The 27,926-nt window shown below is 48.9% G+C and overlaps 1 protein-coding gene across 3 annotated transcripts in view; it reads right to left on the bottom strand.

Moving 5' to 3' along the window:
* Positions 1-27,926, bottom strand: part of COL27A1 (collagen type XXVII alpha 1 chain) — a 171,599-nt gene that overhangs the window by 18,904 nt on the left and 124,769 nt on the right. For all 3 annotated transcript variants that reach the window (XM_068155646.1, XM_068155645.1, XM_068155647.1), the window contains 10 exons: positions 27,021-27,074; positions 25,033-25,086; positions 24,038-24,091; positions 22,233-22,340; positions 7,297-7,350; positions 7,068-7,175; positions 5,591-5,644; positions 5,076-5,129; positions 354-410; positions 178-231 (listed from right to left, as the gene is read on the bottom strand). In XM_068155646.1, coding sequence (XP_068011747.1) covers positions 178-231; positions 354-410; positions 5,076-5,129; positions 5,591-5,644; positions 7,068-7,175; positions 7,297-7,350; positions 22,233-22,340; positions 24,038-24,091; positions 25,033-25,086; positions 27,021-27,074 — 651 coding nt within the window. The remainder of the gene's footprint in view (positions 1-177; positions 232-353; positions 411-5,075; positions 5,130-5,590; positions 5,645-7,067; positions 7,176-7,296; positions 7,351-22,232; positions 22,341-24,037; positions 24,092-25,032; positions 25,087-27,020; positions 27,075-27,926) is intronic.

Below are 27,926 nucleotides of genomic sequence, written 5' to 3'. Positions count from 1 at the left end.
GCTATCTGAATTACTGCTTGTCTGAAACACAGCCACCTGCAGCAGCTGACGAGGGCCAACTGTGGGCTGCGACTTGTGACTGATGGGCACAGAGTAGACCTTCTGTGGGCTGATGCAGGTTGCAAGCACTTCCCCAAGACAGACATGTCTGAATGGTGAATTTAGAGCAAGACTTACAGGATAACCAGGGTCTCCAGACTCCCCTCGATCACCTCTGTCACCAACAGGGCCCTGCAAGAAGATAACAAATACCTCAATGCCTTGGGCATGTTCTACAAGTAAGGAAGCAACCCAATGAATTCAGCAGCAAAAATAAGGTCAGGATTGATTGGAGAAGGGATTCAACATCTTACTCTGTCTCCAGGTGGTCCCTGTGGGCCTTCTACCTTCCCATCATCACCTTGTTCTCCCTGTGAATAAAAATATGCTGCTATTAATAGAGATGATATGGCAGATGCTTCTGTAGAGACCTGACCCAATCCTCCCCTATTGTGGGCTCCTAACTCAATGCCTCTGTGGTGTTTACTAAATTTCCCTCCAAAGAGAGTCTAAACAATATTGGGTTTGTTTTGCTTCACAACCTGGAGTACATTGACTCTTCCCACTGCTTTTATGGTTTCTTTGCTGGTTGTTTGTGCCTGGTCTAACAATCCTCCCTCAGGAACCAGGTGCAAAGGGTTATTTGCAGCAATCCTTAAAGCAAAGCAAGAAGCATGTAATTATGACAATATGGGGAATGGTTCTCTGCTGCTGCATGTTATTGCTGACAGTCAAAACAAACTCTTTAGTCAAGCGTTTCTCCACCCTCACTGAGTGCTGCCCAGGCTGTCATAGGAGCAAGGGTGGTCTGGATGAACTCTCTAGATGTGTGCCACCATTGTGGGCTTGTCAGGTGAGAGAGTCATCCCCTTGCACACTTGCTGTGTGAGCAGCTCCATAGTAAGAGCTCCTTTGATGTTGCAGCTACTGGGGAGAGGAGGTCTGGAAGGTTCTGTCCCAGTGAAAGCTGCTGTTTAGAGAGCTTGAGGTGCTCCTAGAGCCTTGAGTATCTGAATCTCCACAGCTATGCAAAGCCAGGTTTTCCACAGACTTCTCTAATTCTCAGTGGCTGGATCAGTCCTTCCTGATGTATTTACAACTGTCTTTAACTTGCTCTCTAGGCTACTCTGATCCTGTTCAAGTTGCAGCTGCTGATAGTAGGAGTGGTTGGGCAATGTCCCAGAGGTCCTGATGGAGAAGGCATTTGGGATGCTTTGCTTGGATATGATATTTGGTAATGACACACCTGGAGCAGCAAACAGCCTTCAGTGAAGAAACTCAGGCAGTGGAGCCAGTGTGCAGGAACTGGGTCATGGCTTGGAATCAGAGCAGTGACACAGCTTAGAGGGACACACACCACACACTGACCCACATTGACTTCTCACAGGCTGAGCACCACTATCAGCATTGACAGCTTGGCAGAATGAGGTTCAAGACTTGGCAAAATCTCTTGTAGTTAACTTCAACAGGTAGCAAAGGGCTCTGTGCACCTCTCTCCATTAGGTCCTTGATGACAGTGACATTTTCTTCCTCTGCTGCCATGTGTGTTGGATGACTGTTGCCAGGATTTCATATATGCTCACAGGTTCTGGCCACACTGTCCTTGAGAGATCATATGCTGGTGGGGAACTCCAGCATGCTTGTCTGGAGTTCTGAGGAGCTATCATCGTAGAAGAAATATATATAGGGAGAGACTGTGCCAGGATGGCTTGAGAATATAACATTGAGCAATATAGATGGAGAAATTTGGGTGGAAAAGCAGAAGGAAAGGAAGGTAATGCCTAAAAGGCTCTGCCAACAGTTTACAGTGCTGCTGAGCTTGCTGGTTAAAGTCAGCAGCAGAATGCCTGGCATCTGGTTTGCTTTCTCACCAGTATCAAAAGAACGTGGGCCAGAAGGGAAACAAAGCCACCACTTCTCAAGCCTCACTAAAATAACCCAGTAATATCCCAGTCTTGGCACTGCTTGCTCCTTTCCAAACAAGGGAACACCTTGCCATCTGGGAGGTTAGATGAGCATGATGAACTCAAGGAAAGCTCGTAATTCTGGGGACCCTTGAAGAGCACCAAGACTCACAGACTCCCTCCCCACAGCTGAGCTGTATTTCTTTGTGCCCTTGAGTCTAATTCCCACCTTGCCCTTTGTCCTCTGACTGAGAAAATCCTGCAGCCTGGTCATCTCTAGGTCTGCAAGATTGAGGACTTCCTGATGCCTCAGCTGCCCAAGAGGGAGATGAAAGCTCTGCACTAATTCTTCAGAAAGTTGCAGTGAAAAAAGAAGAAAATAGTTGAGTAAAGGGCAGCAAAGTAAACATCTTGGAATACAAATGGAAAATGCATGGAGAAGAAGGGAAGGCTTGTTGTTATTGGCTCCTGTCCCAAAGTGAGATACACCAGTTTGTAATTTTTAAAAGGATCCCATCTGGACTGCTTTAAGCAGCTGCCAAGTGCAGGCGTCTGCTCCGAGCGAGGCCTCTTGGAGAAGCTGTCAAGGTATTAAAAGCGGAGCAGGGTCTGGCTGGTACGGCACAGGAGAGCTGGATTCCCCGGTGCTGCCTCTCACCACGTGGCTTTCTCCTTGGGAAAAGGGAAGACCTTCCTCACCCTCCCCCATCCTCCTCCAGCACAGCTAAGTTTGCCATGCAACAACAAAGCTCACAGAGCAGTCATGGCCCCATTTTTGTTTCCTCTTCTTTTCTCAGGGTTCAAGCTTCCATTTCCATGTTTGCACACGTGTTACAGGCTGCCCGGGGAGGTGGTGGAGTTGCCATCATTGGAGGTGTTTAGAAGGAGACTTGATGGGGTGCTTGGTGCCATGGTTTAGTTGATTAGATGGTGTTGGATGATGGGTTGGATGTGATGATCTTGAAGGTCTCTTCCAACCTGGTCTATTCTACTCTACTCTACTCTACTCTACTCTACTCTACTCTACTCTACTCTACTCTACTCTACTCTACTCTACTCTACTCTACAGGTGTCCAGAGGGAGGGAATCTGTGTAGCCTTAGGCTGGGTCCAGGACACTCTTAGAAGATAAGGAAGAATGGATAAGAAAACTTAGATGCAAGATTTTTCTGGAGCACTTGGATGCCACAGGGAATGGTGCTGCAGGCTCAGCATGCGTGATGCTGTGCTCTGCTCATTCAGCTGGAGCTGCTCCCCAGTAAGATGCCAACAGGTCTGCTGACCTTCCAGGAAGACAGGAGTGAGATCTCTCTGCCAAAGGTCACTAACAGATCTGTCTGTTCTTAGCAGGACACATTAAGTGCCTTGGTGTGTTTGTCAGGCTTCACCTTGGATGCTTGCATGTAGGATTCATTATATCATCAGTGTTACTATGCTCTGATGACACAAGGTCCATGTCACCCCTGAGGGAGTGCTCTTCTAGCATCCCTTTGCAGAAGAGTATTTTGTTGGTGAGGAGGAACACTGAGTGCTTCAGAATCATAATTTGGGGACCATTTGCTACTGAAACGAGGGGAGCTTGCAAGAAAATAGCAACTTTCTGTGTTTTAAAATAGAAAATCAGCTGCAGTTTAATCCAGAGAGACACATCTGCATCTCTCTTACTCCTTCTGCTGCACAGCCAGTGCCTGGTCTTGGTTTTGGTAGTCATGACTCACAACTTTCTGCCAGGATGCTGAAGTTTCAGCAGTGGGACTGTGAGAAATTTCTGGCCAGGCTCTCAGCTGACAACGTGCTTGGTCCTGGTGCTCTCACATTACCACTTCCCACAGGGCCACTCAGCAGAATACACTTGAGGGGGAATGCTGCTCAAGCCTGGAAGGACAAGAGGTGTAGCTTGGGATGTGGTTGAGGCAGTGTTAGAAAGGCTGGAGATGGAGAGGAAATTCAGCAAGGCAGGAGCAGCAGGAACATCACCAGGTGCTCCTCCACGGATGTGTTTCAGCAGCAGGAAATGAGAGGAAAAGCAGCATGACCATTGCTCATCCCCAGAGCAAAATGTCTAATGCATGTGAATAACTGAGTTGAGCACACCAGATCCCTCTGCCCCACTGACTCCCGGCCACCAGCACCGAGATCTGCTGCTGCACACAGGGTCTCCAGGCACAGCACAGAGTGAGCCAGGTGTCCTGACACCCAGGGGCCTGAGCTGAAAGATTCAAAGCCACAGCAAGGCAAGCCCTCAACATCTCAGTCCCACCCATAGAGGTGTGACCACATGTGTGTGCAGGGGGAAGCCCAAAGTTCTTAGCCATGAGGAGTGGAGCAAAGAATTCATCTTTCCTTTTCATGGGGACCCCCAAGACTGACCACTCCAACTGTCATCATTTCCCTTCCCAACACACCGAGGGAGGGAGCATCACTGCTGCAGCAGAAGGCACGTGTGGGGCTCCAGCAGCACAGCCAAACCCAGCTGGGCCATCCTGGGAGCGGAGCAGCCAGCCCCCAGCAGGAAACCATTACAGCCTGAGTCACTTCTCCAGATTGAACTGGTTATGGCTGTGCTGACTCAGCAAAACGGGGAAACACCAGGGGAAAGCTGCTGTGGAAAGACAGCTATGACTCAGGGCAGCAGTGGCAAGGGGAGTTCATCGAGGGGAGGAGGGGATGAGTGAGGTCAGGGGGTGGCAGGCAACGAGGGAAATGGAGCAAGGGTAATGGAGAGGAGATCAGTTTTGCCTCAGTTACAACACACTATCAGCTGATTGAAGCACAGATGCTGAAGATCAGATCTGTTGTGCAGAGCCTTATTCTGACAGAAAGCTACTGGTCTGATTCTTTTTGGCTTGGGGATTGAGCAAGATTTCCGTGGATGCTGGAAAAATGTGTCCCCAGAACACGTGCCGGCTGGCTCAGCCACCAGCGCAAGGGCACGTGGTGCCTGCAGAGCATATGTTGGTGGCAATGCTGCTTTGCAGAAGTAAAGCTGCAGCAGGACTTATGTGGGTGGTCATGCAGCAGAGGAGGCACCTCTGCCACAGGTAGGGGAGGAGAGCACAGATGGCAGCAGGGCAATCATCTCTGTGCCAGGTCAGCCGATAAAAGAAGAGACAGCTACGCTCTGTGAACTTACCTTTTCCCCCTTTGGTCCTGGTGGTCCAATTGGCCCTGGTGGTCCTGCATGTCCCTGTGGAGAGCAGACAGCATGTGAAAGGACAGAAAAGACTTGTTTGACTGAATGTCCTCTCTGGTTTCCTGCCAGATCTCTCAAGGCCTGTATTGTGCATCTTAGTTTTGGAGGGACAGATGGGTCACGGCAGAGAAGAACCAAATGCATCTGGAGAAACAGTGGTGGTAGAGGCAGACACCAGAGAAAAACTAAACTGAAATCAAGATCTGAAATAAATCAGTTTAAGAACAATTATGACTCCTGGAGTGGCAGTTCTGTTGTATTTGAGAATGGAATGGAATGGAATGGAATGGAATGGAATGGAATGGAATGGAATAGAATAGAATAGAATAGAATAGAATAGAATAGAATAGAATAGAATAGAATAGAATAGAATAGAATAGAATAGACCAGACCAGGTTCAAAGAGACCTTTAAGATCATTCAGACAGAAGCTGAAGGATGAAAATTAATCCTTACCTGGTAACCCTTTAAGCCAGGATCCCCTTGAGCACCCATCCTTCCTGGAGCACCCTGGAGAGGCAAGCACATAAAGCACCATGAAAGTGGCTGTGAGTATCACCTCACAAGAAGAGGATGAGTTTGGCTATGCAAAACAAAACTCAGCACCATGTGGGAGTGCAGCCACTGGTGAGCTTTGCTGCAGCCATCTGAAATGCTCTTGCTTGGCTTTAGCCTTTCACACATGGAGAGTGATGCAAGGAGTCCAGTGTGTGTCTTTGCCAGCCTGTAGCAATTGTGTCCTCACCTCATCTGAACTTCTGGGTGTCTTTATATCCACATGAGCTTTGTGGTAGGAGGTCCACCAGTGAGACCATTCTCATGCATGACCTAAACCTAACCTGCTGTGAGGAAACCTTTTCAGTGTGAGTTCTGAGGACAGGAAAGGAGTCTTCTGTGTGGTGATGAGGGCACTGCAAGAGCTGTTTATTGCATCTTTAGCAGACTGAATGGTTTAAATCAGATCATCAGATTAAAGTGAACTCAAACTATCCTGACAATTCTATTTAGCGTGGAAGAAAGCCCTTCCCACAAGACAGAGCTGTGGTCAATCCAACAGACTGCTGTTGAGATACTGCTCTGCTTCCCTGTGAAATAATCCTTGGAGGCTTTGCCAAAGAATAGGAAGAGACAATATACAGAGAGGCCATAATTTTTCATGCAGGAAAACATGGAACAGTGGAGCCCTTGCTGCATCACTCATTTGCTACTGTTCTGAAACATCACCACGATTCCCTGTTCATAAATCACTCCTGCTTTTTCGCTACCTTCTACCAAATATGGTGCAAGAAGTTTCCTTATCAGGCTGCAGTGCTTGAGGATGGACTTTTTACCTACTGCTGCTGTCCTAAAACTTCTGTCTCATGTGCCTAAAGCAAATTAACTTTCTTCCTTCTCTGCTGTACTACTATTCTCTCTGAAAGCCTCACCTTCAGCCCCCAACTCAAACCCTCTCCCATGCTATATTTCTTCTTGCTGCAAGTCTTTTAGATAAGTAGATCAAGACTGGTTGTAGAAACAGGGCAGAAGTCCAAGGCAGAGTTCCTTACAACAACATAGTTTGACTTGGAAGCAGCTCTTGCCATGAGTGCGTAGTCTCAAAGGGAAAGATCTGAGCAAAAAATGGCTTATCAGGCTCACTTCCTTCTCATGAAAAATCCCCAATATTTCAGCCCATCTGGGGAGTTGGGAAGAACTGTCATGCAGCAACGTGAGCTGAGTTCATGGGGCACCAACACAGCCACCAAAACAGAGTCTCTTGTGCGCTGCTCAGAGCAAGCGTTGAACTGTTTTGCCCAACCAAAGCCACCTAACAGCATTTCAGCTTCTGCTCCCTGAAGCCTCTCTCAGGCTCTGCTTCACTCAGGCCTGTGCCCACCACTGCTAGTCACATATCTGTGTTGTGTTCAACCATTTGCAGAGCTCTTCTTCTCACCATAGGTCCCAGGGTACCTCGGGATCCTTTAGGGCCTTGGTTCCCCTTGGGCCCTGCCTTCCCTGGAGATCCTGTCTCACCGAGCTGCCCCTGGTAGCCCTTGCTGCCCTGTAGAACAAAAGCACTGACATCAGTGTAGAACAAAACTGCTTCTACAGATAAACATTGAAGATGAGCAAGGAAAAGGAGATCCAGAGGAGGAGATGTTATCAACAGGACATGTTCCTACCTTCTGGCCAGGCTTGCCCTTTTCCCCCTGTTTTCCTGGTTTCCCTTCAGGTCCCTAGGAGAGAATAGAAAAGCTGTTGGAATGGGAAAGCAAAGAAATCCCATCCCAACCATCCACTCCTAGGCCCCCTCCTTGTAGACTCAACCCTGATAGTGTCCTCACATATCCTTTTCCCAAAGAAGCCAACAAGCAGGCTAGGAAGACATAAAGGTAAGGCCACCATTCACAGGTACTGCAGCTGTTTAAGTTGGAAAAGACCTTTCAGATCATGGATTCCAACTGTTAACTCAGCATTGCCTGTTACCACTAGACCATGCCCCTCAGCACCACATCTACATGGCTTTTCAATCTGGGAACTCCATCACCTCCCTGGGCAGCTTCATCCAGGGCTCAACAATCCTTCTGGGGAACATCTTCTTCATAATGTCCAACCTAAACCTCCACCAGGAGAACTGGAGGCCATTTCCTTGTGTCTTACTGCTTATTACTTGGGAGGAGAGACAAACCCCCACCTGGCTCCAACCTCCTTTCAGGCAGTTGTAGAGAGCAAGATGGTCTCCTCTCAGCCTCCTTTTCCCGAGTCTAAACAACCCAAATTGTTCAGGAGACTTCTGCTCTAGACCCTTCACCAGCTTTGTTGCCCTTCTCTGGAAACCCTCCAACCCCTCCACGTCCTTCTTGTAGTGAAAGGCCCAAAACTGAACTCAGTACTCAGGGTGCAGCCTCACCAGTGCTGAGGAACACTGGCCTGCCTTGTGCACCCAATGTGAGTCCCTCAAAGGGAGCAGAACCTGCTCGCCTCCTTTCACACACAGCACAGGCATTAGCTGAGATGGACATCTAAGTCAAGCACACTCTCCTTAGGGAGCCCAAGGACCTCACTTACTAAGCATTTGACCCTAGTGGCTGCAAGGCAGACAACATATTTTGATTTGTCAGAAAGAAGCAAAAGTATGACTGAGGAAAATGCCTCCTGTGTTTTGGCAGTCCTGACCAACTTTTCAACAGCACCTACACACCAGCACAACATCCTTCCCACTGCTCTCCCACCAGAAGGGATCATTTTCACACCATGATGTTGCAGCCTCCTCTGAACAAAGGCAGCTTATCAGGCTAGCTGTATCAGAAGGTTTTCACTCTGATCTGCAAGATGGACCTCTTAAGTGCCTGCTCTTAACACAAAGAAGCAATTCAGACTTGCTATAGCCCTAAAGAATTGTGCCAGTTCCTCACTTCCCCAAAGGGAATTGCTCCATTTTACCTAAATCAGATATTTCCAGAGCCCATCTTGCCAACACTATTAGAGCCCCACAAAGAAGAGTCCTTGCTGAGGAGTACCTGAGTACTGGTCTGTTGTCTCTTCTGCTTGGGGGTTTTGTTTGCTATTTTTTTGCTGCCACTTTCCCAGAGATCACTTTTGGAATGATTTTCCCACCGATGCTGAGCAACCACAACAGAAGATGAGCTGTGGGTTGCCAAGCCTCCAGTGTCACCCACATGATCTATGCTTTTGACAGGAGTACAGAGAAATCCTTCCCAATGAAAGTATCAGCCTGGGAAATGGCCATCCCCATCCAGTTCTGCAGCTAGCTCTGGTACCAGGTCCCTCAAAACCCCACTTCTGAGTTGAGATCTGTGTAGCAAAGCAGCAATAATATTTGCAGACCCTGTTCTGCAGCAGTACTGTGATGTTTAGTGGCTTGAAAATTTGGAGAGTGAATAGAGGAATCCCTCACAAGTTTACTGTCAAAACAAGACATGAAGGAATAAAGACACAACTGGGATTTATAATTAGTTGCACAGTGTTTTCCCATCAGTCTCCCTGAACTGTGCACTAAGATCTTTTGGAAGCATGGGCAAGAGATGTTTCTTGTAAATGGAAGAAAGTCCTCTTCAAGTGAAATCTGTTCCTCGCCCCAGTGATAGCCAAGGCCTTGAGCTTCTCCAGGGGAGTCACTCTGCATGCTCAGATGTGCTCCTGAACTGCTCTGCCCTAACAGCTCTTGAAGCAATCACTTCCATGTTACAGTTCCATCCCCAGGATGTGCATCATTACACTGTGAGAAATGCAGACCCCAATGCACTGATGTTCCCTTTTATCGTTGTGGGGGACAGATGAACCCCATTCAGAGAGGAGGTAATGAGGATCTCATGGCTGCTTCAGTGGGGCTTGAAGTACAGCCTGGTTCCCCGCACCCAGCTACGTCTCCCATAGAAGCAATGACTGCTTCTACTCCACACTGGGAAACATGTTTGCTTTTTGAGGCCTTAAATCTTCCCATGTGAGAAGGAAAATTTCCACACTGTTCCTAAAATCTCCTGCTTGTACCCACGATTATTAAGAACAGAGAGAGGGTTAGAGTCATCAGAGAGAGGGAAAAAACCCCAAAACATAAACCCAGCTTTGACAGCTCAAGCCCTGCTCCCCAAAATAAACTTGATCCTCAGACTGTGCTGTGCTCAAACAGCATCTCAGCTTGCTCTGGGTCCCCTCAGCTTGTCTTTTCCTGTTGGTGGAGTTCGAACACAGATATGGGCTCCCATCAACTCCCTGCTCCGGTTTTTCCTTTCAGGATGCCTTGGCCTCATTGAGCAGGGCTGTTCATCTACTCCAGAAGGCTCTCTTGGGTCCTCCAGCTGGGGTGTGGCTCCTTTTTCATTGCTGGAGAGGAAAAAAAAATTGGCAGCATCTCCAACTCTTGTCAGTGATAGTGAGATCAGCTGTCACTTGCCGTAAACCACAGAGATCTTCCTTTGAGCCTCCCTCACTCGTGCTAGCTCTCATCTGCTGGTTAAAAGCTTTGCTGGTATAAATAAATGGGTCAATCCGTGCTGGCAACACCATCAGCAGAGACCTGGCTTGGATCTTGCAGCCTAAGTCATCTCCTGGATCTGAGTAAACTCTATCAGCAGAGGCTATTTCCCTGCTCCACCAGCATGCTTTCTAGGACTTTGGCCAGCAGAGCTCTGCTGGTGAGCGGGAAGCCTACCATATGTGTGATTTTCCTGGATCTGCTTTCTCCAACTGTGCAGGAATTTTGACCAGATGAATTTAGAGGCAGCTCAACACTTGTCTGGGGATCCCAGATATGCCATATCTCCCTGCTTGCGATGTTCCAGATATGGATGCTGCTTGATGCAATCCCAGATGTTCCCAGGACACATACTCAGTGGTTTTGCACAGTTCCCAGAAATCACCACACTTTACACAAGGCTATTGCCCAGCAACAACTTTGGTAGCCTTCAAAAAAGGTCAGACCATTTTTTTATTCCCCCCCCCCCCCTCCATTCTTCTGACTCATCTGTCCAGGGGTGGAAAAGTCAGAGCCAGAACTGGGGGGGAAAAAAAGCATCATAAAGGATAAAAATAAAAGTCAGTGAGATTGTAACTTCATCCAGGGTCTCCAAGCACATCAGGAAGTTAGAATCTTTTGGCACCTCTTCCACTGCAATGTGAACTTCCTAGGGTTCCTGCTCTCTTTAGCAGAGACAGCAATGAGGAGCAGAAAACCTACAAAAGCCTATACATAAGAATAATGAATTCCAAGTTCTTTTTGCTGGAATCAAATCAGTTGGCTCCGTGTGCCAAGGCACTGAACACTTGATGCTTTTATTCTTGGGTTTGTACACATTTTGTTGTGTGCTTTGGGTTGCTGGTTTGCTGGGAAAACAAATCTTCTTTCCAAGCTCCTTCTGTGAGTGGGATTATTTTGATATGGTGATTTCTCTTTATATAGTGCACTCTTCACTGGAGAAGTGGATCAGTACCCCCAGAAGATGTTGATGTTTGTGACCAGGGACAGTGGAAAGCGGTGGGTTTACAAAGTCACATGCCATAAGATCCAAGGAAAGCAGAGCCCAAATCATCTCAAGTCTAGCATGTTTAAAATGTCAGTGCCAGCTTCAGTGAGGACCCAGTCTTTTAGTTCAGTTTAGTATGGCCTTGGATATTCCCCTAAGGGACAAGCTGAATGGGTTGTTTTCCAATGCAAATTCATTAATTTTCAGGGGGAAAAAAAGAGGCTTTCAGCTGCTTCTGGCCTTGGCAGCAAAGGCAGGTCTCTTGCAGTAATGTTTCTTGGGAGCAGCTAAATGAGCAGCCCAGCTTTAAATTCTCAAGATGTCAACAGTTGCAATCTATGTTACAACAACAACATCATCCAGACAAACAAAATAAGGAAGTTGAATGAACTGCAGAGAGATATGCCCCAAATGAAGCCAAACAACAAAGAGCATTAAAATCCAGACCCAAACTTCCCCCACATCCAGCAATGCTCTGCACTGGATCTGGGGAAGTGGTTAGGGAGACATGACTCACTGTCCTGGTTTGACTCAAGGGCAACTGTGGCTCTTGGCACTTCAGAGGACAGACATGTTCCTGCTTCGCTTGCAGACTGACAGGAGGGAAGCTCTCTGAGAGCACAGCACTGAGAAGAGAGCTTCCCCAAGCCTGTCTCAAGCAGGCTCAGGATTGTTCAGGACTGCTGTGGAGCAGCATCATAATCACAGATTGCATTGGGTTGGAAGGGACCCTCAAAGGTCATCTTGTCCAACCCCCCTTGCACTCAGCAGGGATCCCTCCAACTAGATCAGGCTGCCCAGGGACACATCGTATCTGAGGCTGAACCTCTCCAGGGACAGGACCTCAACCACATCTCTGGGCAAATTGCTCCACCCTCACTGTGAAGAAATTCCTCCTGATGTCCAACCTAAATCTCCCCTGCTCCAGTTTCAGACCATTGCCCCTTGTCCTATCACTACATGCCCTTTGCAACAGTCCTTCCCCAGCCTTCCTGGAGGTCTCCTTCAGATACCAAAACATGGTTGTCCAATTCCAATATCCAACCTATATTCTCAAGTTTGTTTTGGGTGTCAGTGGGTGAAGATCTGAGGTCACTCCTCCCTACCAACAAACAAGGCAGGAATCATAGAATCAATAATGTTGGAAAAGACCTCAAAGATCATCAAGTCCAACCTGTCACCTGACACCTCATGACTACTAAACCATGGCACCAAGTGCCACGTCCAGTCCTCTCTTGAACACCTCCAGGAATGGTGACTCCACCACCTCCCTGGGCAGCACATTCCAATGGCTAACAACTCTCTCTAGGAAGAACTTTCTCCTCACCTCGAATTCAGCTACTGAGTGAAAACCAGAAAGTGCCAGTGGTGATGGGGAGAAAAACCCAGGTGCTGCTTTGAGGCAGTGGATGTAGGAAGGGCAGAAAAGCTACAGCCACACTAAAGGTAGGAAGCACAAAACATAGGATGACCATGGCCATGTTGTTCAGGGCCTAGCCAACGAGCTCCTTTAAAGGGAAATGAAAAAGCCCCATATCATTTCCTACTGCTCAGCAACGTCTCCATATGAGAACTTCTGCTTAATAAGCTTTGATCGAGAAAAGCCTCCCCCCATGCAGGACAGTTCACAAGCACTCAGGAAATTAGTGGGATTATTTGGGCTGGGCATTTGAAGACATAAATGCTTCAGATTTATAAGAAACACATTTCATAATCACTCTGCCTCGCAGTAGTTTGGAAGGGGAGGAGGCAGGGCAGCAGCTCCTGAATGAGTATGGGGAAAAGAAAGACCCAAGTGTTCTCCAAAAGAAAGGCCTGATTGTACTGGGGTTCAGAGGGCTTCACTGGGAAGTAATGGGCTCCTGGCATGCTTGTGGAAACCCAAGTGGTGAGTGCAGGTAGAGCTGGCTGGCTGAATGCAGAGAAATTGTGAGGTGGGGAAATTCTATACAAAGACCTTGGAGAGACTGCAGCCAGTGTCACTATGGCTTTCCTTTCAGCCGAGCTCCTCAGCTTAAAATGGGGACTCCAACCCCAAATCTTGCATCTCAAACTCTTTGCTTTAGTGAAAATCCTTATCTGCACGCAGATGTTGCTCCAAAACAGGCCACTTCTGGGGTTTTGGATAAGGAGGTCTGTTTAACTTGGTTTTCCTAAGCAGTCACAGTGCAAGGCAGTAAAGAGAACCATGTACAGAGCAGGGCTGTGTGCTCTGAGCTGCTCTGGTTGGCTCTGACAGCCCTGAGCTGCCACTCATTTGTTGTTTCTGGGAACCTCTTTGCCTCTATTTCTGCATCTCTATGGAAGCACAGGAGGCAAAAGTGCCACCAAGAGGCTTGATGGGTGGGTGGAAAGTGAAGGAAAAGTACAAGCCCTCATTCCTACTAGGCTGTGAAGCTCTCATACATGATGACACCAAAATGCTCCAAAGAATTATTATCCAGTGCTGGAGGCTGACAACTGGAAGAAAGGAATGGACAGAGCACTTGGGCACTGTGACTCCCACTTACACCCAGTGCTGCTTGTTCTCTTTATAACCTCCTTCAAACACTAAGGGTTAATATCTTCCTTTTGAAGGACACAGATGCCCTGGGGTTGTGGAAGAGGAGGGGAATGAAATCCTCTCTTGCAATAAGGAGGAGAATCTTGAAGTAACTGCTCAAAAAGTGCATCTCCTTCGTCTGAGTCAGGAAAGAAACTGTGCCAAGTCAATGGGATTTATTTCAAATTCTGGCTCATTTTGACTCCTATTAACTCTAAACGAAGACCAGCTGGGATCGGCCTTCCCCAGCAGCCCTGAGAGCAGGCAGAGCTGGCTGATGCACTGTGAGGGCCAACGGCCCCTTGGCTGAAGGGGGGCAACCTCCATCACTGCAAGCAGTGGTTCCCTGAGGACTGGGAGAGCCCTGTGATTCCCATCAGGATTCCCAGGGCCCACAGGCAAGCCCAGTCCACTCTAAAGCTTTCAATGGATGTGGTGGGCTGAGTCAAAGATACCAGAATAACAGACAAGGAGGGGGTGGGGGGAATCCCTGCAATAAAATCTCCCAAGTAACAAAGTTTAGCATGAATCTCTCCATAAAAGGGGATATTTGCACTTCCACAGATGAGGCTGAACCTGAAGCCATCAGTGATGCACTGAGTATTAAAGCAAAAGAAGGAGAAGCTAAATACATTTAAAGGCAGAGCAGCCCAGGGATGACAACCTGCTTCTAGAAGGGGAAGCAGAGACCTGTGGACTACAGCTGTGAGAGGCACTGCCCTGACCCTCGCTCCTGCCCTACTCAAAGCACATTCAGCTACATTCCTGAGCAACTCTTGTTTGCCTTTGGGTTTTGATGCAAGGCAACTACCTGCTTGTGGCTTTGCTGGGTATTTGTCCTCATGAGTGATGATGCTCCAAGGATGTTACACAATGACAGAGGGGTAGCTGTGGCTTGGGATGTGGTTCTTCACAAGCCCAGGAGATATTTGTCTCTGCAGCAAAGGGAGTGCCACTGACTGAACCTCCTGCATGACCCTGAGCAAGTCACTTTACTGCTTTGTGCATCTTCTGCTAATATTCGAGGGCAAGATGAGGATTAACACCACATTTCCCAGACAAAGGGTGTGAGGAGCTCCTTGTTACCACTGACATGCTGCTGGGGCTGTCACAGCCCTCCCCTGCACACCGAGCCCAGTGCTCTCCAGTCCTTCCATAGCTCAGTCAGAGGATAACCCCATGCCCTCCAGCTGAGGGAGTTTAAGACATTTCTTTCAAGCAAGAGCTCCACAGACAGCCCACAGACCAGGGCACAAAAAGCAGCTTTTCCAGGAAACAACAGCTCAGCACACTATCAGAAAAAGCAAAGATTCCTGCATGGAGAGCAGAGATTAAAACCAGAAGTGACTCCAGGACTGTCCTTGGGCAGGCTCAGGGAGTTTTTCAGGGAGCTGAATGCCATGTCAGTGATGTGGCATTGCCAGCTGTGGCTGAGCTCATGTGCAGGGGCTGAATGGCTGGATTCAGCGGCGGCAGAGCGAGCGGCTTTGTTGCAGAAAATCTTTGAATCGTGTTTTCAGTGGCAGGAAACAGAAAAGAACAAAGAACAAAAAGCCACTCTGGGACAAATTCTGCTCTGAGTGGTGTTTGGACAACTTTGTAATAGAGCAGCGTGTCAGATGAGAATGAACTCCTGCTCTACTCTGGCTCTACAGTGCCCAGAAACCAGCCCCCTCTCAGCTGTCACCACCGCATGCTGTTTCTGAAGCAACTCTGTTAGCTGGGAGCAGAAGGTCCATCCTGATCAGAAAGCACTCCCTTCCTCTTCAGGACTGTAGGCTGTAGATGGTGGAGAAACAAGAACATGATGGGAAGGATGCTCTCCTCAGGGCACCATCCAACACTGCACAGGGAGTCGCTGCCGCTCTGGGGAGCAATGTGGCTGAGACCACAGCTGGAGCCAAGAGCCACGAGTTCACCCAGCACTCTGTACTGGCCTGGGTAGTGGCTTTGTCCTTCTCACAGCACTGTGAGTTCCTTCAAAAAAACCTTCTCATATCTCCACCCCAGTCCAGCTCCATCAATCTACCCTCTTGGAGAGCAAATGAAAGGACTTTGGACCTTGTTGCATCAGAGCAGAAGGATTTAGCAGCCCTTTGAGCTCTGTTGCTCTGCTGGTGCACATCTGCATCACGCAGTGGGGCCGGCACACGCAGCCAGACCTTCTCTGATGTAATTGTTTATGGTGATTCGTACCATTGGAGCCTCTGGCTCAGAGCTTCCCGAGTCCTGACGTGGCTGAATGACACTGCAGATTGGATTTCAGGTTAGAAATGAAGTGGAAAGGAAAGGGAAAAAAAAAGAGCTCAGCTCCCAGTCCTGCTGCACAAGGAGGGGTTTTCTCCTTTCAGAGCATGTTGGACTTCGTTACCTACAGGCTCTGCAGTTGCTTTCCTGGCACTGTGAATACCTCACTCTCAGATGTCTGCCCTGCACCACAACCAGCACATTACAGAAACCACAGTGCACAGCTACAGAGCACATCTGGAAACCCACCACCTCCTTCCTGCCAACTGCCTTGGACCTTCTCCTCAAACAGGACTGCAGGACTGCTTGACCTCCAAGGGAAGGGCCACAATGCTGTATTTTCTGTAGGTGGAGCAGAGAAGCAGTGGAGAAGAGCAGTTTTGTGGGGGCTGCTCTAAAGGACCACTTGCCTGTGTCCAGGTTGCTGGATGCTCTCTGGTGACTTCAGCCTTTGGCTCATACCATCCTCTGTTGGGAAGAGCAGGACTGACTAGCAGCCAGACCCCTTGCAAGTGCACATTGCTCTCCAACAACTTTCTTTGGGTATTGGAGGCCCTGTGGCATTACTCCCACATACAGTTACAGGTCAGCAGATGAATTACCTTTTTATTTTGGCAGACTACACCATGACACTTGCACTGCTGATGGATGCCTTGCCAGGGTTCAACAGGCTGTTGTATCTTCCAGCCTCCTCAGAAACTGCAGAGACAGATCCTTGTCCTGCTTTGCCCATACAGGAAGACTGGATTTCAAGTGGCTAACTCCTCCGCCTGTTCATACAAGGATTTCCATCCGGCCTCTCTGAGTGGAGATGTCCAAGAAGTCCTTTGTGCTCTTCCAGGGCAAGAGATCTTCAGCTCTTTGCTGCTCAGACGAGCCAACCACAGGTCAAATGGCCAAGATCAGAAGAAAGTCAAGATCGAGCGAAGGCAACGAGTTTGTATTAGAAGATGGAAACCACTGAGAGGAGACCTGCGAGGCAGAGCTCAGCTCAGGAAAGATGCCCATCCCTGATGTGAATTTTGAAAGCTCAAATGCATCTTGCACTTAGCTGTGAGTTAGTGTTTCAGGAGCGTTGATTTCTTGTTTTATGACCAGAGGGACAACTGGCCCATCCCTTTGCTAAGCAGGAACTGGAATTGAACAGAGAGCAGTGTGAACTTGGACAAAGTGAGCAGAAGATAGAGGATACTTGTGTATCTCAGCTCCAGCTGCCTTGAGTCCTGCCAGCCACAGCTGTGAGACTCATGGCCCATCTCAGTGGCCAGGTTTGTTTGCTGAAATCCACTGGCATTGAAATATGTACAAACTACCCCTGGAGACTTGGCTGGGGCCTCCCTGCTGCTTTGGTTTGAGATTTAAAACCACAGTGAAAACCAGTTTGCAGATATGTTAATACTGGAGATGGCTGAGCCAAGCTAAAGCTCTTTGAAAAATGTTCTTTGAGCACCAAGAGAAGTTTGGTTGTGCTCAGCTGGTAATGTTGCATCATAACCTTGCTCAATAAAGTCAGATATGTCCCTGCTCTAGGGCTCGATTGCTGGATGAATGTCTCCCTTCTGCATGACCCTGAAGGGCAGCACAGACCCTTTGTGCTTCCTCTAGCTTTAGCACCTGTGAAGATGCTCCAATACATCCTGTCAGGTTGAACAGGCTGCCCAGAGAGGTGACAGAAAACCCAACCCTGAAAATATTCAAGATCAGGTTGAACAAGGCTCTGAGCAACCTGATCTAGTTGAAGATGTTCCTGCTCACTGAAGGGGAGCTGGAGTCAACAGCTGTCCTGGTCCCTTCCCACCCAAACCATTCTCTGATTCTATGATTTGCCATCATGCAGGGAGCTCTATGACTGCACAGACTGAAGAACTGTTAATCTCTTTCCATCCTTTGTGCTGGCCCATTGCCATGTGGTGTGCGAGCTTGTACGTGCCCTGCCAAGCTTCCCAACGTCTACCTGCTCTGCAGCTACATGGGACACTGCCAGCACCAGGCCTTTGCCCCAGGCCATTATGTGCACTGGACTGGAAATGTAGTAAAACCAGATAATTTCAGAGCAATCAGACACCTCATTTCCCTGGTAGTGAAGTGTCATGTTCCCTTAGACATAAGCAAAATGAAGATTAAGACTAAACATGCCCTTGGTGCTAAGGAAAAAGTCTTCAAGAGGTGGTGTAGCTGCAGGGACTTGTGATGAAAAACACTTTCCAGAGGTCATTGCTGGTTGTGGAGGACCTGTTCCTGTGGGTCCCCTCTAGAGCCAATGCAGAGTGCAACACAAAGCCAGGCCAAAGCATAGGAGAAGCTTGTCTCTATGTCCACGACCGCAGAAGGGCATCAGCTTCCCTGAGCTAATACGAATCTGTTCCAGAAGCAGATGATGAGCTACACTCCCAGAGGTCAGTTTGTTGGCACAGGCAACTTGCCAGGTTGTTGTGTGTCTCCCCCACTGACAGCACAGAAGAATCAACATCTCCACTGTTCCTTTGTAGATGAGCTGGATATCTGAATGTGTTTGAGCAGAAGCAAACACCTCTGGGAAATCAGTGGATCCAGGCAGGAATGAAGTGAAGCGTGGATTTAAGGACTACTGAGTGTCCTGCCAGCAGAGACCAAATGAAGATGCAAAGCTAAAGATGAGATCTTCATGAAAACCATCTAAACTGAGCACTGGACAGCACAACATTCTCACATCAGATGCACTGAAACCGCAAGCAGTGTGGAATGTGCGTGTCCACAGCCAGCATGTCTCTTCCCACCATGCAGGTGCCTCCACATCTTCTCCAGGCAGTTCCATGCCACCCTACAAATCCTGGGCAGGAGTTCATCACCATGCAGCTTTGGCATTTGTTTTGGGTGAATACCTCTGGAGTTTTGGTTATCTTTGTCCAGCAGCATTAAAGCCCCACTGTCCATCCCATATGTTTGTGGTGGGCTGTGCCTGAGGTAGCTTTTGAGCCACCTCTTGCAGCGGCTGGGTTGATTTCATGTTCCAGTTTCCAATCCTTAGCTGAAAAGGGCTGCAGTTCTCTCTTGTGGTTTGCATCTCTGAGCTGTAAACTGTATCTTGACCAAAATCTAAGGAAGATGCCACCAATATTTGTACATTTTCTCCATGGAAAAGTAGGATAAAAAACAAATCTCAAGTGAAAAAATGAGAAGAGAAAAACAATTTGTCTTCTGCCAGAGGATTTCCATCCTTGAATTACCTCAGTGAGTACAGGAACAGCAGCTGATTAGGTAAGGGCTGGGCTTTTGGCAGGGGAGGCAGAGCTAGCTGGAACCTGCATGGTCCCTGAGTCTGCTTGAGTTTGGACACGAGGATATACAAAGCAGCACACCAAAATAGTAGATGGAAATACAGCAGTAGGCAGTAACCCCCAGAAAGCTGAATAGGAGTGATTATGGGCAGGAATCTTGGCTCTGCTGGCTCCTTTTAAAATAAACCAGAAAATGGCATCATGTTCCCAGGGCCATGCTGGCAAAGAGCAGGGGCAGATTCTGAGAGAATCTATATTTCATATGCTAGAACTTTATATGGCTTTTGCATGACTTTAGTATTTTTATTGGTTCTTTACACACACAGTGTAAACACAGGAGCCAGCCAGAAGCGCAGCCTGGGGAGGGCTGAGCCCTGAAGGCAGCTGTCCAGCTGTGCCAGCCTGCAGCTAGGAGGGAACTGGGATACTGGGGACCTCCCCTTGCCCATGGTGTAGTTCCAGTCCTGCAAAGAGCTTCTTGTGGGTTCAGGGGCCTGTGATTGAAGATGGCCTTATTTGGAGCAGGTCTACAGACCTATTCTGCACATTTATGGAGCTGCACTGCAGTATTAAGCCAATGTTTCCACCTTCTAGTCAAGTCAGCACTCAAATCCCAACCTCAGCCCAAAAATAACATAAATCCATCCCCTTTGCTGCTTCCATCCCCTCACACCCTTCTCTCTGCCCTCCTTTTAGCCAGTCATAACATCACCAAAGGGAAAAATAACACACTCCAGCAAAGAGCATCCACCCAGCTCTCAGAGGTACCTGCTTGCCTTGCTGCCTCCCACCCATCCCAGGCAGAGATTTCAGAGCTGCCATCAAACTTAGTGAGACTTGGGCTACTCATTCCTTCTGATGTGCTGGGGCCACTCACATGCCACCTGGAGAGGTGTGGTGTGGAAGCCAGAGTGTTCTTTGGCTGCATGAGCAGCAAGACTCATGGTATGGGTGTGTGGCCAGTCTGGCTGCACTGGCTGCATCCAACTTAACCAGGTGTGGCTTCACAGAAAGAGCCTTGCAAGCCCATGCTTTCTGCAGCCAACTTAACCAGGCTGTGGCTTCCCAGAAAGTCAGTTCATGCTTTCTATAACTTTGATCCACAACAATAATTACAACAAAAGTGTTTTGGTTGGAAGAGACCTTTAAGATCACCAAGTCCAAGTGTTAACCCAGCACTGCCACGTCACCACTAAGCCACGTCCCTCAACACCACAGCTAGATGGCTGTTTAATCCCTCCAGGGATGGGAACTCCACCACTTCTTTGGGCAGCCTGTGCCAGGGCTTGACAGCTTTTTGCAGGAAGAAACTGTTCCTCATGTCCAACCTAAACCTTCACTGGTGAACTTCAGGCAGTTTCCTCTTGTCCTATCTCAAGGACAAATCATGTCATCAAGCTGATAAAACACATTGCAAGCAGAAGGGTCTGACTTGGCTTGCAGGGCAGCCCACTGGGGCTGTCCTCCATCTGGCACCACAAAAGAGACCTTGCCCAACTCCTCTGGCCTTACAGCTCTCACCTCAGAGCCAGAATCACATTTTTTTTCTCTGTGGTGCTGTGCTGCTCAAACTTCCAAGTGAAGCAGACACGCCTGTGATAGTCACTGAATAGTCAGCAACAATTTTCTGCTCATTTCTTCTGTTTGTTTTCTATTTTTAAGGAGAAAACTTCAGAAGGGGAAACCAGAGGTAAGCAAGTAATCATCAACCAGCAGAAAGGAAAATCTGGCTGTTTCCAAACTGTGGCAATGGAAACTCAGCTCCTCTGTACATCCTCCTCTCAGACCCTGAGAGGTGGCCCACTCGACAGATGCAGTACAGAGAGGCACAGTCTCCCAAAGCCTATGGCAGACCAGAGAAGGGATCCACACCTCAAGTGTGTATCCAAGAGTAAATCATCTCCTGGTTGCAGTATTTCACAAAACCCAACACACTTTATGATGACAGTCACAGGGGGCACAGCTCAGGTATATTCCTACCCTAACCACCATCACAGTTCACTGCCTGCATCTGCCTTTCAGTCTGCCCACAGGTGCTGTGCTGCAGCACGGCATGCCCTGTTACAGTAGGGTTCATGTCTGCAGTGGTTCCTACCCTTGTCAAAATGGAAAAAAAGGGGAAAAAAAGGAGGAAAAAAAAGGGGGAAAAAGGAAAAAAAAAGGAAAAAAGGGGGGAGAAGGAGAAAAAGGGAAAAAAAGGGGAAAAAGAGGGAAAAGGGGGGAAAAAGGAAGGGAAAGGGGGGGAAAAAGGAAGGGAAAGGGGGGGAAAAGGAAGGGAAAGGGGGGGAAAAAGGAAGGGAAAGGGGGGGGAAAAGGAAGGGAAAGGGGGGGAAAAAGGAAGGGAAAGGGGGGGGAGGGGAGGGAAGGTGAAAAAGGGGAGAAAAAAGAGGGGGAAAAGGGAGGGAAGGGGGGGAAAGGGGGGAAAGGAGGGAAAAAAGGGGGGAAAAGGGGGGGAAAAGGGGGGAAAAAAGGGGGGGAAAAAAGGGGGGAAAAAAGGGGGGGGGGGTAAAGGGGAGGGAAAACACAGGAAAAAATATATAAAAAAAAACAAAGGGGGAAAAACCAACCAAGCAAGCAACCAATAAAAGCAAACCAAAAAACACCAACCCAAAGAAAAAACCAAGGAAAAAGAGCCTATTTATTTCTTACTTGGGTGTAAACACAATCCAGCCTCCCAGACAAGACTGTAAACTTTCTTTTGCCCACCTGCTGCAGAAGGCTCCCCTCTCCAGAGGAGCTGGTTTGCCTCCTGCAGCCAGAGCTCAGTACATGCCCTCTGTGCCCTGTGCCAGAGCTGGGCAGCAGGGACTGCACCTCCAGGCCCATGCTGCAGCCCTTGGGAAGGTTCCAGTCATCCTGAACGCAGGGAGCTGGACAGCACATGCAGCAGCCTGCTGAGCCTTTTGGGGCTAGATGTGACTGCTGGTTTGGAAACCAGAGTGCAGGTGTCCCTGTGGAGGAGCTGTGCTGGCAAACAGTGACCTGAGATGCACACACCACTGCCTGGGCAGCCTGGGAGAGGAGCACTAATTCCCTTGGGAAACCCACAGAGCAGCTACAGGGGCAAGCAGCTGGGTTTGCAGACTCACTCGGACACCTGTGATGCCAGGATATCCTGGGGGCCCTTCTTTTCCCTTCAGTCCTTCGTTGCCTTTTTCTCCTTTCTCTCCTTCCAGGCCTGGCTCTCCTTTGTCTCCCTGTGGAAGAGAGGAAGGTAGGAGCTTTACATACCCACACAACACAGGGGTCAGTGTACCTGGCTCTTGCAAGGAAAAAACCCACCACATAATTAATGTTTCAGGAGGCTGGGAGGAAAGCAGCCTGCAAGCAAAAGGATGAATGAGGTTGAGTCATAATACACTTGACATTTAACAAAGTGAGCAAAAAATGAGCCTTCTGGCTAGAGGACAAGGATGTCCCTCATCACACAGGGTAATCCGAACCCCTTTGCTTCTCCTGTAATAAGGTCTGAACCTCCTAAATGAATGAGACAGGTGGACAAGATATTAAAGTCACCCAGAAGCCCTGAGCTTGGGATGCTGAAAGATTTTTAATGGGATGGGTTTGTCTGGAATGGCTGCACGGGTCTTGCTGCCAAATGGGAATCAGCCCAGGGCTTGAATAAACCCTCTGTGAAACATCTCATCTTGCCCCTGCGAAGGATTTGGAGCCCAGGCAGTGGGCACCATATCAAATCACCATTCTTATAACTGATGGCACAAAATCTTGTTGAGCCAATCAAGAAGGCCAATTCTGTACTGACAGCAAACTTTGCACCCAACCAGCCTTGACAGAGACATTTTTCCACTTGCCTCTGCGTTAGGGAGAGGCAACGTCTGATCTGGTTACAGAAATGCTCCCACAGCGAGCAGCTGCTCTTCTACTGGCCAGAAACACAGTCAGGTTGAGAAGATCACAGAGTCACAGAATTCTCAGGGGCTGGAGGGGACCTTGAAAGGTCACCTAAGTCCAATCCCCCTGCCAGAGCAGGATCACCTACCCCAAATTACACAGGAAAACATCCAGGTGAGTTTTGAATATCTCCAGAGAGGGAGACTCCACAACCTCCCTGGGCTGGAACCCTGTGACGGTTCCAGGGCTCTGTCACCCTCACAGTAAAAAATATTTCCCCTCATATTTACATGAAAATTCCTAGATCTGGTTTGGTTTGAGAGCTCTTAGGCACAGTTAGCTGTGGCCAGAAAATACAGAAGCCTCTAAGGAAGAGTCTTTTGGTCTAACATCCCGAGATAAGCAGGAGCAGAGACACATGGCAAATAGCTTAACTAGAACGAAGCAATAAAGTGCATTGTTGTGGGACAGGCTGCCTTTTCTTTCCATGGAACAGAACTGCTGGCCTGTTTGGAAAGGCCTGCTGTGCAGGGACAGAAATGAGAGTCCTGAGCCAAAGGCAAGGTAGCAAACTCACAGCAGTGAGATACACAGCGCAGTGCAAGCCCTGGGTGAGCACCTGGGGCTTTGCCAAGAAGAAGGGGATCTGATTTCTTCACTTGCTAATTGTGTTCTGGTCAGCCATGTGCAGGGCAGAGTGATGGACAATTCTTGATTCCCCCTGCCAGGGCCCAGGAATTCCTGATTAGTTGGAAATTTAATCTGTAAAACTCCAATAAAACAGACAAACTGTTGGGTTTTGAGGAACTTGACCTTTCTGGAGATCTGATTGGATGCCAAAACCGTGGGTAGAGGAGTGAAACAGGAGTAGTGCATTCTGTGTGCTTGCAGAAAAAAATTCCTTAGAGGGAGCAGGGCAGAGGCTTATTGCACAGGGGACTCAATAAACCCCTTGACTTCAACCTTGCCCTGGGAACCATGGGGGCCTGAGTGCATGGGGATGTGCATGAGAGCCGAAATGTGCCACATGAGTGAGGTTTACCTTGACACCATCTGGCCCAGGTGGTCCACTGTCCCCTTCCAGCCCTGATTCTCCCTGCAAGATAGAAACAAGCACCATAAAGCTGTGCCTAAACCTGCTTTCTTCTCATGCTTTCTGCAGCTGAATGACAACTGTATACTGGAAGAGCTCTTTCAGATCATCAAGGCCAACAGTTAAGCCAGCACTAAACCATGTCTCTCGGCACCCCATCTACAAGGCTCTTAAATCCCTCCAGGGATGGGGATTCCACTTCTCTGGGCAGCCTGCTCCAGGGCTTGTCAACTCTTTGGGTGAAGAAATTTTTCCTCATGTCTAACCTATCCCTCCCCTGGAGCAATTTGAGATTGTTTCCTCTTGTCCTGTCAAGGACAGCAAGTTGTGGCTGCAGGGACAGGAGTCTCACACTGCACTTTGACACGTGTCCTATCTTATATCCTAATGCTGAACAAGCTTTTCCTGGAGCAGCAGTGGGAATTCAGCCTCTTGCTTTATTCTGAGCCATGGTTTCTCCTCCATGGATCCTGTTGCTAGCTGGCAGGAAGAACTCCTTCCCTGTGCTGCAAAGGGAGCTCAGTCTCTGTTCACTTAACCTGGGACTTCCCATCCTGCTCCAACAACTGACCTTAGTCCCAAGAAGGGACAAGAGGCACAGGCAGCTTCAATCCCTGCATTCATCCTGTCCCTGGCTCCCTCCCATGGGTGCACAGTGCAACCAGTGTTTCCCTGCTTAATGCTGTGCAGGCTGCAACCTCCTGGTGAACAGGACCAGTCTGTTCCCACACTCCCTGTCTCATACATGAGGTTGTCACAGCAGCTCTGTAGCTTTGGAGAGGCTCATGTGGGCTGGTCAGCTCCACAAGACAGACTCTGCCAGGAAGGTCTTGCCACCACTCAGGCCACAAGGGTTACAGCATGCCCAGATCAGGGTCTGTCAGGGAAAAGAGCCTTTGGGGAACTGATTAGGGGCAGAACATCTGCCAGATGATTGTACTTACTCTTTGGCCAATGAGGCCTTGCTCTCCAGGGACTCCCAACTGGCCAGGGTCACCCTAAGAAGAAGGAACCAGACATGGAGATGAGCTGTTTACCAACAGAAAGTGAGCATGGAACACTTCCCACTGCATCCATCTTCTCCCACACAAACACCTTCACTTCAGTTTGCAAGGGGGTCTTATAGTCCAGGTTGGCATCACCAATGCCTCTGCTCACACAGAGTCATCACACACCTTACAGGCTCTGTTGCAATGATCAACCAGGTTGAAAGGGACCTGAAGGATCATCTGGTTCAAACTTTCTTGGCAAAAGCATGGTCTAGTTAAGGTGGCCCAGCACCCTGTCCAGCTGAATCTTGGAAGTGTTCAATGCTGAGTACTCCACCATTTCCCTGGGGAGATTTATTCCAATGGCTGGTTGTCCCTGTGATCTTTTTTTCCTCCTGAGTCTAACTGGAAACTCCCCAGGAGTAACTTGCATCTTGCTCTTTGTGTTTCCCACCTAACTCCTTGTAGGAAGGGAATCTCCATCTTCTTTGTAGCCACCCTTTAAAGATTGGAACACTATTTAAATGATACTTGACAAAGGACAGCTGTTGAGGAGAGGTTTGTGCTACTTGCAGCTGCAGAGACAGAGGATGTTCCCTTGGCATGGCCCTTTGGCAGAAGAGCAGCAATGCTGGGTGCAGTGCAGTGCTGCATGGGGCACAACCAGAGCCAGCAGTTCTTTGAGCCTCAGCATGACTGAGCAGGGTGGAGAAAAACCTGAACCTTTGGTGGCACCAAAATGAGAGTGAACAGAAAGTGCTGGAGCTGGCAAACAGAAGGATCTTGGTGACAGGCTATCAGTTTGCAATTTAGCATGGAGAATACAATGGCCATAGGACAACTACCTCCCACAGGTCCAAGCCAACACCTTTGCAAGAAAGAGAACACAGGAAATGCAGAGGCATAAGAGGAAAAAGCTTTGAGCCATCCATACATCTCATCCTGCAGCAAACAGGTCTGCAAGTGATGGCTGCCCAGAGCAACTCCAGCCTGTCCCAGCACCTCCCAGCTCAGGAGAAGGAGCAGCATGGGAGTCTTGCTCCCTGACTCCTCAGCAAGGACGTGTGCCACTGGCAGCTGCTAAGGGGGTGTTTGTGCAAGCCACTGAATCCTGTGGCTGAGGAGGGCAGCCAGGAGCACAGGAGCTGGAACACTTGTGCAGTATCAGGGTGCCAGAGACACGGTAGCTCCAGCGAAGCTTCAGAAGATTTGCCAAGGAAAACATGGCAAAGGATGGGGCTGCGGGTGGGGAGTGAAGGACAGCGAAGAGGAAATTGCATTTAATTCCCACACAGAGTCTGCTCAAAAGCTCTGCATGCAGGAGCAAACCTTCAAACCAAGTGGAAAGGGGGTTAGGATAAAATAACCCCCCCCTCTGAACTGCTCAGCACAGGGACCTTATTCAAACAAAGAGATGGTTTTTATAGGCCTTTCCATGTGGACAAGAAGGTGCATTCATGGCCCTGGAGCAGGGCATCTTTCCCTCATAACCATGAGAGGAGTTCAGTCCCCAAAGAGCTAAGGCTTGGAAGCTGTGGTGGGACCTTCTCTGAGGGTATTTTTAAGCTTGGGACCTTTCTAAGACTCTTCTTGTTTCAAATTAGAAGCTGCCTGGGTCTTGAGGACTCTCCATTCAGATTTTGCATCTGCAAAGCAGTAGAGCTTCATTCCCAAGGTCCTTCACAGATCTTGAGGCACAAGATCCTTGGGACAATGCTTCTCCCCAGCACTGACAGCCTCCCCCTCGAGATGGGGCTCAGGAATTTGTAACCAAGGGCTTGGAGTTAACCTGAGTTTGTTTCTCAGAGTTTATCTTTTGTGGAATGTGCTGTCTGCTTCTGCTGCTGGAGGGTGAACCTGCAACATTACCTAGTCCAGCAGGAGCAGAAGTTGCTCTTATCTCCCTGGTCTGACTGAGAAATTGCACTAAGGGATTTTCTTACCTTCATGCCAGGTTCACCTGCAAGGCCAGGTTGTCCTATTGAGCCAGGCGGTCCCTGGGAAAAAGTACAGCATGATAATGAAAAAGCCCATTGTAAGCAAGTAGAAAGCAAGATCAAAGACATAATTCCTTTAGCAGAGCTCTCCTGGGACAGCAGAGCCCTGGTTGCAATGTAATTACCTCCCTGGAGCTAGCTCAGGGTACACAGCATCAGAGGCCCAGCTGTGCCTGGTTCCTGGGGGGACTCTGCTCACACCTCCCCTCTTCCCAGCCCCCCAGCAGACCCCAGCCTCCTCTGCCAAGCGCCTTGCTCCAACTCCTTCCAAACCCTCTGCTCTCTAAGGTTGGTAACCATGCCAAGGAGCAGCACTAGGACTATTTGGAGAAGAGGGGAAAAAGTCCAGAACTAGACTTGAAAGGCTCCAGCAGGTTGGCTGGCACAGTGGATAACAAAAATTCTCAGCTGTGCTCTTGCTCCCTGCTCCCCATGACTGCTGCCACTGCTGTGAGAGCATTGCCCATGCTACTGGTCTCATTTAGCTTAGGGTAAAGCATTACACAGCCCCAGGGTCTGCAGGTGCATGGAACTGTCCTGCCTTTGCAGAAGCAGATGACCCAGATGACCCAGCTTGGAGCTGAGCTGCTGACCCCATGCTTCCAGAAAGCGAGGGGCACAACGGTGCTGCCTGCTCCAGGACAGCTGAAGGGAGCCAAGAACAGCAAGGTTACACCAAAGACTGCAGCACAAACTTTGGTTGCATTAACCCTGACATCCATCACTCACTTTCTCTGGCTGTGATGGGCCAACAAACATCTTAATGCCAACAACTGGGCTCGGACCAAAAATGCACAGCACAGGGCTGTCACCAGGCTGAAAAACCCTGTCTGGCAGATGAGATGATGTGGC

The sequence above is a fragment of the Melanerpes formicivorus genome, unplaced genomic scaffold (assembly GCF_026170545.1).
Source record: "Melanerpes formicivorus ecotype bairdi unplaced genomic scaffold, bMelFor1.0.p_v2 SCAF_33, whole genome shotgun sequence".
NCBI lineage: Eukaryota > Metazoa > Chordata > Aves > Piciformes > Picidae > Melanerpes > Melanerpes formicivorus.
Note: the sequence above shows the minus strand (reverse complement) of the source record. Positions and strands in the feature narration are given on the sequence as shown.